The 13,186-nt window shown below is 39.6% G+C and overlaps 1 protein-coding gene across 2 annotated transcripts in view; it reads right to left on the bottom strand.

Annotated features, from left to right (window-relative positions):
* lmbr1 (limb development membrane protein 1) overlaps window positions 1-13,186 on the bottom strand; it is a 216,854-nt gene that overhangs the window by 110,618 nt on the left and 93,050 nt on the right. Inside the window, exon 8 of one of the 2 annotated variants that reach the window (XM_073054882.1) lies at window positions 6,179-6,243. The exons of the other annotated variant lie outside the window; for it this stretch is intronic. Coding sequence (XP_072910983.1) covers window positions 6,179-6,243 — 65 coding nt within the window. The remainder of the gene's footprint in view (window positions 1-6,178; window positions 6,244-13,186) is intronic. 2 annotated transcript variants of the gene reach the window in all.

Genomic DNA, 13,186 nt, shown 5'->3' with positions numbered 1-13,186 from the left:
ATCCAGAATTGGCTTGCCTACAGAAGGCAAAGAGTGGTTGTAGACAGGTCATATTCTACATGGAGGTTGGTGACCAGCAGTGTGCCTCAGGGATCAGTTCTGGGACCCCTTCTCTTTGTGATTTTTATAAATGACCTGGATGAGGAAGTGAAGGGATAGGTTACTAAATATGCTGATGATGGGGGTGTTATGGATAGTACAGAGGGCTGTCAGAGGTTACAGCAGGACATCGATAGATGCAAAACTGGGCTGAGAAGTGACAGATGGAGTTCAACCGAGTTAAGTGTGAGGTAGTTCATTTGGTAGGTCAAATTTGATGGCAGAATATAGTATTAATGGTAAGACTCTTGGCAGTGCAGAGGATCAGAGGGATATTGGGGTCCGAGTCCATAGGACACTCCAAGCTACTGCACAGGTTGACTCAGTGGTTAAGAAGGCATACAGTGCATTGGTCTTCATCAACCATGTGATTGAGTTCAAGAGGAAATGTTACAGCTGTATAGGACCCTGGTCAGACCCCACTTGGAGTACTGTGCTCAGTTCTGCTCACCTCACCACAGGGAGGATGTGGAAACCATAGAAAGGGTGCAGAGGAGATCTACAAGGATGGGTCTCAGCCCGAAACATCGACAGCGCTTCTCCCTATAGACGCTGCCTGGCCTGCTGCGTTCCACCAGCATTTTGAGTGTGTTGCTTGAATTTCCAGCATCTGCAGATTTCCTCGTATTTACAAGGATGTTGCCTGGATTGGGGAACATGCCTTATGGGAACAGGTTGAGTGAACCTGGCCTTTACTCCTTGGAGCAGCGGAGGATGAGGTCACCTGATAGAGGTGTATAAAATGATGAGGGGCATTGATCATGTCGATAGTCAGAGGCTTCTTCCCTCAGTGCTGAAATGGCTAACACAAGGGGGCACACTTTTAAGGTGCTTGGAAGTAGGTACAGAGGAGATGTCAGGGGTAAGTTTTTTTTTTAAACGCAGAGTAGTGAGTGCATGGAATGGGCTGCCGGCGACGGTGGTGGAGGCAAATACAATAGGGTCTTTTAAGGGACTCTTGGATAGGTGCATGGAGCTTATAAAAATAGAGGGCTATGGGTAACCCTTGGTAATTTCTTAAGTATATGTTCAGCACAGCATTGTGGGCTGAAGGGTCTGTATTGTGCTGTAGGTTTTCTATGTTTCTAGTCACTTTAAATTCCTAGGTGTTACTATCCCAGAAGACATGTCCTAGACTGATCATATAAATATAATTGCTAAGGAAGCATGACAGCACCTCGACTTCCACTGGAGTCTGTGGAGATTCAGCCTGTCATCAAAAACTATGGAAAACTTCTATAGATGTGTAGGTGGAAAGTGTGCTGACTGGCTGCATTACGGCCTGGCATGGGAACACAAATGCCTTTGAGCAGGAAATCCTACAAAAAGTAGTGGATTGAGCCCAGTACATCATGAATAAAACAACATGAAACGTTGTCATAAGAATGCAGCATCCAATAACAAAAGTCCTCACCACCCAGGTCATGCTCTTTTTTTTTGCTGCTGCCATCATGTAGGTTCAAGTGCCTCAGGACTCCTCAACCAGGTTCAAGAATAGTTACTACCCCTAACATCAGGCTCTTGAATAAAAGGAGATAACTACACTCATTTAAGGACTCTTATTTTGTTATTTCATGCTCGTTATTTATTGCCATTTATTTATATTTGCATTTGCAATTTGTTGTTCATTGATCCTGTTTACAGTTACTGTTCTATAGATTTGCTAAGTATGTTCACAGAAGAAGAATCTTCAAATTGCATGTGGTGTATGTGCTCTGATAATAAATTTACTTTGAAGTTTGAACTATGGTATTCCAGTTTACATTATTCCTTGCTTAATGTTATGACATCCTCCAGTTCTTTGTATTTTCTTTCTGAAGCTCTTAAGAAAGATTCAGTTACACTTTTGGTTATTACCGTACTCAAATTCTTTGGTATTCATTGTAACCTTAATTATTTTATCAGTGACACCTGATCACAAATAGCCAAATATGTTTAATGGGTCAAGTGACCTACTCCTGTTCCTATTTTCTGTGAATATGCCCTTAGTTTCTGAGATCCACCCATATGACCTCACTTGAAGAACTTGCTGAGATATCCTATCTCCTTATTGCAGTAATGGACTCCTTGATTAACATTACAACACCACATCCTCTTACTGACAGTGCCTGGTAACATTTCAGAAGTTCAGATGGATGAAAGTATAGAGGTCTATGCTCCAGGTTCAGGTAGATGGACTCAGCAGAAAATCAGGTTGGCATGGACTAAATGGACTGAACAGTATGTTTCTGTATTAGAGCTTAATAACTTTTTAATTTATTTAACATGCACTGTGCCAAGTATGAGGCTAACAGTGAGAGAACAGGACCCTCAATGAAGATGTGAACATACGTGTAAATTGACATTACCACCCATCTTAGGTAACTTCCTGGGATCGAGGATAACTTGCATCAACTGCTGAGATAGCCAATGAGAAAAATCTGGGATCCAGAGACTGCCACTGATGGGAAAAGGTGGATTATGAGGTAATGTGCTCCTTCTGCTGCTTCTGAATGGGCATTGAACCTATAAACACTACCTCCCTACTATTGTTTTCTCTTATTGCACTATTTATTTAATTTAACATTTTATACACACACACAGTAAAGTTTTTATTATGTATTGCAATGTACCTTTGCCACATAACAAATTTCACTAACATATGCCAGTAATATTAAACCTGATACTGATCATTCCAAATTCTCCTCCTCCACTGAGTGGTCATGCAAAGATTTCCATCAGTCAGTTGCATTTCTTTATGGGATGTTTGAATAGATTCTCAAAACCTTCCTCTGTCCACTTGACAGTGAATGGATTAGAGCTCCCATTCTAGGAATCTGATGACAAGAATGCAACTATGTAACCTGCTAAATTTAGTCAACTGAATGTAACTAGGGGTCCAATGCTGGGACTGGAATGAATTTATCAGGAGTGATCATGATGAATATCCAGATCAGCTAGTAATTATTTCAGGACTGCACACATAGACTGCCGCTTTAGGTTTATCCAACAACAATAATAACTGCAAAACTTTCTTATTACATCTTACGCATTTGCTTTTCCATCAAAGTCTCTGTATTCTAAGCATTCTCCAAAGGGACAAGATCAGTGCTTTTGGTACATTGACTTGGGTACAAGTTTCTTTTTTTTTTGAAAATCATTAGGGACTTTACAGTTAATTGAAGTGAATGAAAAAATGGGTAGTTTGGCATGTACAGCACCACAGCAGAAAGCAAGCACAAAAAGTCTTTGGTGACTTTTTAAATGAATAATTAATATTTAATTTTCTATTTTCAACTGAATTATTTGTTAGTTGACAGTTGAAATGGAAGAAACCCAACTAGAACAATAGAGACAAGTTGAAATTATTACAAATTAAATCCAAATGCATAAAACTTGTGCTTATGAAAGCACATTACTTTACATTAAACAAATACTATTTGCAACATTATTCTATTTGGACAATTATCTTTTTTGCACATTGGATCAAAATGCTGAAACATTAATTTATTTATACTCTCAAACATTGAAAACATCAATAGAATTGTAGTTTAAAAAAAAAGAGGAAATAAAAATTAGGGTTGATCATGTGCATCTTTAGCTGGAGTATCCAGTGCAAGACTTACCCTCTGGCTTCAATATTCTTCATTTTGAAAGAATTCAGCATCAACTTTACAAAATACACCAACATTACAGCTATAAAGCAACTTATCAGAACCCAGGGCATAATAGAACAACTACAGAACAGTGGTTTTCACATCATTCAAGAGTCATCGGTCACATCTCATTTATTTTTCATGGATAAACATTTTCCAACTTCAGCAAATTCATGTTCTCCTTCAAAAGAACAGCCCATTTTTACTGAATCTGTAATACTAGTTCAACTTTTCTCTCAATTCAAACTGCACAACTCTTGTTTACACTTTTTGCATGTTCTTTTGTTTCTTCAAAAAGCTCAAAGTTCAAAGTAAATTTATTATCAAAGTATACCATATATAATCTCTCTCATTTTTGTTCCTTTTTTCCTCTTTAAGTAGCCCCATTAATCAGATTATCTGCACAACCCCAGCCACAATTTTTGATAATATTGCCTTGCCCTTCACACTCCTCACACAGCTTATATGCAAGTTAAGAAATTCAGCTGAAATTAAAAGATGAACTATGTTTTACTTTAAATTAATGCTGCCTGATTTAAATGGAATTTTTAGTATTTTTGCTTTTAGTTCAGATTTCCCATTTTCTATTCATAGTCAACACATGTACCAGGGCAACATAGCAGTTAACTTCAGAAACCAGTTTTGATCCCACCTCAAGTGCTACCTATGTTGAGTTTACACATTCTCTCCATGATTGTGTGCATTTCCTTCGATTTTTTTGGTTTCCTCCTTATCTCACAGACACACTTGTGGGTTACTTAGTAAATTGAAATTACTCCTTTGATGACTAATGTGAAAAAGAATCAAGAGGAAGTTGATGGGCATGTAAGAGTTATTGCAGGATGGAAAAACATTGAAAAGGATCGCTGTAAGGACAAAAAGGCTTTGTGTGTGGGAGATCATTTCTTTTGGACTTGACTGATTTTTTTTTGGTGAGGTGATGAACAGTGCCAATGAGGGCAGTAGATTCAGTTTATAAGGACTTCAGGAAGGCCTTTGATAAGGTACCACATGGTAGGCTGTTAGATCACAAGGAATCCAGACAAAACTGACAAATGGATTAAAGTGGAAAGTTGACAGTGATGGTGGAAGTTTGTTCCTTGTCTGGATGCTATGACTAGTGACCTGCATCAGGAATCACTGCTAGCCCCATTGCTCATCATCTATATCAGTGACTTGGATGAGAATGTACAAGGCACAGTGAATAAGTTTGCAGATGGCACTAAAACACATGGTATAGTGGACAATAAAGGCGACTATCAAAAATTATATTGGGATTTTGATCAGCTGAGTATGTGACTGGAGTAATGACAAATGGAATTTAATTTGGATAAGTGCCAGGTGTTGCTTTTTTTTAAAAAAAAGCTGCCAGAGGAAGTACAATAACTACTGTTAAACATTTGCTCAGGTACATGGATAGGAAAGCTTTAGAAGATTATGGTCTAAGTCCTGGCAAATAAGACTAGACTGAATGGAGAACCTCATTCATCACAGACCAGTTGGGTTGAAGGGCCTATTTCCATGCTGTTTAACTCAGATCAGAGATGTAGAAGGAAAATAAAAAGAAAATTTGAAAGAATCACAAGTATGGTAGAAGGATTAACACTGATTCAACTGATAATCATCATATTCCAATTTATATTCTTGCCTTATTATAATGCTACAAACTGAGGCCAAGGAGAAAGAAAGAAACACCACAATAGGATGTAATATCCGTTAATACTTGAACTCTTGAAAATGCATAAAATGGAGAATTGACATGCTTGTTGTAACATTGTGACACTAGGATTTGATTTGGTTTGACAGCTTCTGTTTTAAACGATTTCCACTAGAATAACAAATGTGATCACTATACATTTACCAACTTACAGAAAAGCAACATAAAAAACATTTTAAATGGAGAATAAGACAAAACAGAAATGAGATTAAATGAAAATAATATAAAAATTCATGGCTTGAAAATTACCAGCTCATTTGCTCTTTTGTTGGCCTTATAAGGGAATATTTCACAAATCAAACCATCAACAAGCTTGTCCAAGTTTCTGATGATCTCTTACAACCTTACAGATCTTGTTAGTGATTCCAATTAGAGCATATAACAAAATATGACAGAAGCTGTCAAGCTTGAATGCTTTGTGATGAGAGATACATGGCTGAAATGCACATATTATTATGCATATATTCCTTCAAAAAAAAACAATAGCACAACTTGTGGGCATGTTAATGTGTAATGTTTGCAAGCTGCCCCAAGCACATCCTTGGGAGTGTTGATTGTTTACACAAATGATAATTTGACTACATATTATGATGTACATGTGACAAATTAACCTGTATCTGAATCTGAAAATATCTTCAGTATGTACATAAGGCAATTTACAAAGAGACACTTTTTACAGTAGCACCTTACAGCAGAATTATTATACTTAGTAATTTTGATTACTTACAGTTGGCTTTACAAGTAACTGTCCCATTACTGTGAACATTCTGGAGAGACCAACCGGAGTACATACTGAAAAGAAAAAGGCATTTACAGTACCCCATTCACAAAATAATTAAATTAGTGCATTAAGATTCTCCATTAGAAATCAGAAATGTGAATTTCAGTATATACAGTGTTGGCTATGCTGCCCTCTATTATAGGTGTGAACACATACTTATGGCACGAACAAAGCACTTAGAATGAGCATGAAGTGCTGAGGTAATCTCTGTGACCTTGTCCTCAATCTAACAGTCAAAGGTTCACTTTTCCATGTCAATATTACTAATTTTCTATTGTGTAGCCCACAAGGGAAGAAAATTCTCTTGATGCAATGATCATCTTTCATTATCTAGTTTAATTTCAAGATTAACAGGTTTTGTCTAGCAACTCATAACCAGGCTTCCAGGAGACAACAGATTATGATTAGCCGAATTCAGTATCATCACAATCCGTATAAAGTGGATGATCAACTTAATGGTCTTTGCAAGGTTCCCACCATCACCGCTATTTTCAAACAAGATTCAGTGTGCAATATTAAGTAGCAAGTGTACCTAATACAGAAAACAGTAAGAGCTACCAATAACAGGGCAGAACAGTTACATAATCGGTTGGCATATTATAACAGTGCCAGCAACCCTGGGTTAATTCCGCCACTATCTGTAAGGAGATTGTTTATTCTAACCTTGATCGTGTGGGTTTCCTCTAAGTGCTCCAGTTTCCTCCCACATTCCAAAGATGTATGGGCTAGTAGCTTAATTGGTCACATGGGTGTAAATGGGCAGTACAAGTGTGCTGCACTAGAAAAGCCTGTTATTATACAGTATTTAAATAAATGATGTGCCATCGGTGGTGATAAAGATTTGCTGTTCAGAATTAACTGGGTGGCTAACTAGGCTGTTGTTCAATAGTACGGGGGCAAAATGCTGCAACTCTCAACAACACTAAGAGATCCTTTACTGCATTGACTCAAGATGCTGCACCACCAAAGGTAATTGAGGGATAATTAATGCTAGGCTTGCCAAAGATGTCCACTTCCCTTGATTTAATAAAACAATTATCTAAATACCATGATCACATTCAACAAAGACAATATGAAACACATGATTTTTTTAAAATCTACTATAAGAATCAAAATACCAGGGCTACTCAGCATTCAATAGCAAAGAGTAAACAGTCAACATTTCAGGCCAAAACTGGTCTCGGCCCAGAACATTAAGTGTTTACTCTTTTCCATAGATGCCACCTGACCTGCTGAGTTCCTCCAGTATTTTGTGTGTCTTGCTTGAGAAATCTGCTTGATACAACTCCCAGCAAAACAAAAAAAATCCTGTCCAACTGAGTCACGAGAAAGCTGAAAACTATGCCAGACTTGACCATACATTCCATGAATTACATTTACTACAATGCAAATGAGATTTATCAAATTTGTACAGTGCTGCTGCAAAGTCAAATTTCTCAAAGCAAAAGTCAGGAGCAAATTGGTGGCTTGCAAGATGGAAAGACTCAAGGGCTTTGAGTGTGCTCAAGTGTGCTTGCTTGCTTGCTCAAGGGCACACTGAAGTGTGCAAGGCTGACATAAGGAATAGTAACCTGTGAAAGTGGAAGAGTTTAACAAGTTCTTTGAGAAAGTCTTAGTTTAAAATAAACATTTGTTAATGATCCGGAATGATACGACAGGAGGGTCTGTAATCTCTTGCTCATATAGGAAAATTAATTTTTATCTCCAAAGCCTTTAAATTATATTGTCTAATCAACATGTTTGAGTCTTAAAACTGAAATAACTGGCAATAATCAAATGCAATAATCTTGTTCACAAGGTCCTGCAGATGTGGATGACTGGGATGTGATTTGAGACAATGCTGCCGGTGCTTTGAAAAACCCAAATCATTGGTATATGCACTTGAAATTTTGTCATAGAGCATATCTAACACCGAGAATTAGACATCAAATGGGACTAGTTCCTGACTTATATTGCTCATTTTGCCCCCATGGAACTGTTGGCTCTTTTATTCATGTTGTATGGGAATGTCCAGGGATTTTTGGTTTGTGGGGGAAGGTTATCAGTACTCTTACAGAACTAATGAGGGTACAATTACCAATGGATCCTGCTGTACATCTTCTAAATGATGACTCCTACCTTTCCCTTACGGAAAAAACACGCAAAATTGGGCTGGCAGGTCTGACTGCAGCTAAGAAGATTGTAGTCCAGCGTTGGAAACCTCTCCATGATATTTCAAGTACTCACTGGCTTCGGAGCTTTTTGGACATTTCTTACCTGGAATTATCATCAGCAAGAGTAAATGATGCACGACCAAACACAATCTTAATGTGGACAAATTTGATATCTAACTTAAAAGATCTTCTGTTAAAATAGGAATGCTCTGTCTGTGTATGCAAAGACAGAGGGTAGAGGGGGGTGGGGATGAGGGTTGGGGTGGCTGGGTTAAACAGTCAAAATATAATCGGCAACTGGTTGTATTGAATGTAATTTGTTGGTGTTGCAATAAAAATCAGTGATAAAAAATTACAGATAATTAAAAATTAAATAAAATCCAATGTGAAATACCATTATAAAGAATAGTGCATTTGATAAAATGCTGCATCACAGATTACTTCAGAAAATTAAAAAATGATACTGCCTATACTGAACTTTTAAGTAGGTAGGAGACTGGATGGCCAACAAGAAACACTAAACAATTGCAACTGGCAAGATGTCATGAATACATTGGAATTAATGCAGGTTGGAAGATTGCTAACTAGAATGGGTAGCTTGACTAATGTGGAAAATTGAACACATTAAACGTATCCCCTAAAGTTCAGGACTTGATTGAGGTGTAGGACCTGGAGAGGTCTAAATAGGGTGGATGTGGAAAGGATGTGGGAGAATCTAAAACTAATGAGTCACTGTTTAAAAATAAGGTGTCTTAATATTTAAGATGGAGTCTTGAAAACTACCCAAATAGAGTTTTTGAATATTAAGGCAGAGAGAGATAGATAAATTAATAAGAATAGCCAGGGCTAAGAGATTAGAGGAATGTTAAGCAACTGTGGCTGAAAGGAAATTGATCAGCCACTATTTTTCTAAGTAGCAATTAAGGCTTGAGGGCCTGAGAGGCCTATACGTGCTTTAATTCATTTTCAGGTTTGTAAGCCTCTTATACGATTTTGACCAATCAAATCCCGTCCAATGATCCTTCCAAATAAGCTACATAATCTGAGAGGCAGGATGCAATGTATGCTCAAGCATTCACAACACAACCAACCTCAGTGATGAGTTCAAAAGTAAAGCAAAGGATACACAATCTATCTATAGAAAGTGATAAAACCAAAATATAAAAAGTTTAAAGTAAATTTATTATTCAAGTACATACATGTCACAACATACTACCCTGAGATTCATTTTCAGGTAGGCATTCACAGTAAATACAAAGAAACACAGTAGAATTGATGAAAAAATGCACAGAGATAACAGACAAATAACCAATGTGCAAAAGGCAACAAACCATGCCAATACAAAAAATAAATAAATAATAATAAATATTGAGAACATGGTTTATAGGGCTCTTGAATGCAAGTCTAAAGGTTGTGGAATCAGTTTGGTATTGACGTGACTAAAGTTATCTGCACTTGTTCAGGAGCCTGATGACAGAAAGGTAAAAACTGTTCCTGAACCTGGTGATGTGGGAGCTTTGGCTCCTATACTCCACCTTGATGGGAGGAGCAAGAAGAGAGCATGCCCTGGATTATGAGGGTTCTTGATGATGGATCTGCTTTCCCATGACAGCATTCCTTAATGTGTTCAATTGTTGCGTGGGCTTTACCCGTGATGGACTGCGATGTATCCACTACTTTTTGTAGGATTTTCCATTCAAGGGCATTGGGGTTTCCATACCAGGCCATGATGCAAACTGTTAATATACTCTCCACCACACATCTATAGAAGTTTGTCAAAGTTTTAGATGACATGCTGAACTTTTGCAAACTTCTAAGATTGTACAGGTGTTCCAGTGTTTTCTTGACCCAAGACAAATCTTCTGAAATGATTAACCGAGGAATTTAAAATTACTCTCTCCTCCTCAGGTCCTCCAAAATGACTGGCACATGGACTTCCAGTTTCCTCCTCCTGAAGTCAATAATCAGCCCCTTGCTCTTGCTGACATTGAGTGAGGAGTTGTTGTTATGACACCACTCAGCCAGATTTTCAATCTGCCTCATATGCTGATTTGGCACCACCTTTGATTTGGCCAAGAACAGTGGTGTCATCAGCAAGCTGAAGTATGGCATTGAAGCTGCACTCAGCCTCACAATCATAAGTGTAAAGCGAGTAGAGCAGGGGGCTATGCACACAGTCTTGTGATGCACCTGTGCTGATGGAGATTGTGGAGGTGTTGATGCTAATCTAAAAGGACTGATGTCAGCAAGTGAGGAAATAGGGGATCCAGCTACACAAGGAGGTCTTCAAGCTTATTGATTAGTTTTGAGGGAATGATAATATTGAATGCCGAGCTGTAGTCAATAAAGAGCTTTCTAATGTATACATCTTTACTTTCCCAAAGTTTCGGGATTGAGTGAACAGCCAGTGAAATGGCATCTGCTGTTGACCTGTTATGATGGTAGGCAAATTGATGTGGATCCAAAATGCACCTCAGTTCTAACGAACAACTGCCATTACGGCAAGTTACTGTGTTCTTCTTGGGCACTGGTATAATTGAAGCCTGCTTGAAGCAGATGGGTACCTCAGACTGCCGATGGGAAGGGTAAAAGGTATCAGTAAACAGTCCAACCAGTTGATTAGCACAGGATTTCAGTAGTCAAACAGGTTAACTGTCTGGGCTAGATGATTTTTAGCGGGTTCATCCTCCTGAAAGCAAACTGTGGTGTACTAGCATACGAGGCGAGCGGTTCTGGGTTCAAATCTGGCTTGCTCCCTGCATGCTTTCCATCCATGCTGAACTAGCAACTTGGCCTCAAAGAAGACAAAAATGCCAAAGAAACTGAAAGGTTGCTGCCTGATGTGCCACAAGGCACAGAAAGGAACAACAACAACAAACACCCTCTTGAAGGATCTCTCAAGTTGGCCCCAAAACTGAAATCGCAGATTGCCAGGGCTGTGTGAGCTCATGAAGGTGCACTCCATGTTTTGTCAGTCAAAGTGAGCAGAAAAGGCATTAAGCTCATTTGGGAGCGCAACCTGGCCATCCCATCCATTGCTTGTTTTTACTTTGTAGGAGATGACAGCATTCAAGTCCTGCCACAGGTGTCGAGGATGTAATTCAAGTTTAATCTGGATTTGCCACTTCACATGTGAGATGGCTTTCTGGAAGTCATACCTGGACCTTTTGTATTTTCCTTGACAGTTAGATCTGAATGCCGCCAATCTAGCCCGCAGTGGATTAGTTGTAGTTGTAGTGATAGTGGTAGTAGTCACATCTCTGGCACCAAGACTGGACCCTCAGCTCAGAAAGGAAAGAGGGCAAAGAGGAGAGCAGTAGTGATAGGGAATTTGATAGTTAGGACAGTTAAGAGGTTCTGTGGGAAAGATCGAGAATCCCAGATGGTCTGTTGCCTCCCTGGTGCCAGGGTCCGTGATATCTCAGATCACGTTCTTGGTATTCTCAGGAGAGAGGGTGAGCAGCCAGATGTCGTGGTCCACATGGGGAGCAATGACATAGATAGGAGTAGGGATGAGGTCCTGAAGAAGGAATATAGGGAGTTAGGAAAGAAGTTAAAAAGCAGGACCTCAAGGGTGGTAATCTCGGGATTGCTGCCCGTGCCATGAGACAGAGAGGGTAGGAAGAGGAAGTTGTGGCAGATGAATGAGTGGCGGAAGAGTTGGTGCAAGGGACAGGGGTTCAGATTTCAGGATCATTGGGATCTCTTCTGGGGAAGGTCTGACCTGTACAAAAAGGACGGCTAGTTTGGCAGGGGGGTGGGAATCAGAATGTGAGTGCAGGGATTAGGGTAGAAGGACAAGGGTATGATGTTATGTGTTCTGAGTTGGTGAGGAAGAACAGGCAGGGGACAAAACATAAATGTAGCCAGTTAGAGGGTATAAATTGTGTCTATTTCAATGCTAGGAGTATTAGGAATAAAGGGGATGAACAGAGCATGGATCAGTACGTGGAACTACAATGTTGTGGCTGTTACTGAAACTTGGCTGGAGGAAGGGCAGTATTAGATGATGCAGGTACCGGGGTTGCATTACTGGTCAGGGATAGTATCACGGCTATAGAAACGGAGGACACAGAGGGAGTGTCCAGAGTCAGTCTGGAAGTCAGAAATAGGAAGGGATCAATCACTGTGCTGGGAGTAGTCTATCGGCCCCCTAACAGCCCTCTGGACACCGAAGAGCAGATAAGCAGGCAGATTTTAGAAAGGTGAAGGTAATACAGAATTGTAGTTATGGGTGATTTCAACTTCCCTCATATTGACTGGCACCTCCTGACTGCAAGGGGGATAGATGGGGCTGAATTTGTCAGGTGTGTTCAAGAAGGATTCCTGACACAGCATGTGGACCAGCCGACGAGAGGAGAGGCCATACTGGATCGAGTTCTAGGTAATGAACCTGGTCAGGTGGCAGACCTCTTGGTGGGGGAGCATTTTGGTGAGAGTGACTACAACTCCCTCAGCTTCAGCATTGCTATGGAAAAGGATAAAAACAGATAAAATGGGAAAGTGCTTAACTGGGTAAGGGCTAACTATGAATGGATGAGGCAGAAACTAGTGAGAGTAAATTAGAAACAGATGTTCAAGGGTGAAAGCAGAGAAGTAATGTGGAGGAAGTTTAGGGACCACTTGAGCTGGGTTCTGGATAGGTTTGTCCCACTGAGACAAGGAAAAAATGGTAGGAAAAGGGAACCGTGGCTGACGAAACACGTGAGGCAACACGTCAAGAGGAAGAAGGAAGCATATGTTAGATATAAGAAGCAGGAAGCAAGAGGGGCTCATGAGAAATATAGGGTAGCCAGGAAGG

Source organism: Hemitrygon akajei, chromosome 8 (assembly GCF_048418815.1).
Source record: "Hemitrygon akajei chromosome 8, sHemAka1.3, whole genome shotgun sequence".
Lineage (NCBI taxonomy): Eukaryota > Metazoa > Chordata > Chondrichthyes > Myliobatiformes > Dasyatidae > Hemitrygon > Hemitrygon akajei.
Note: the sequence above shows the minus strand (reverse complement) of the source record. Positions and strands in the feature narration are given on the sequence as shown.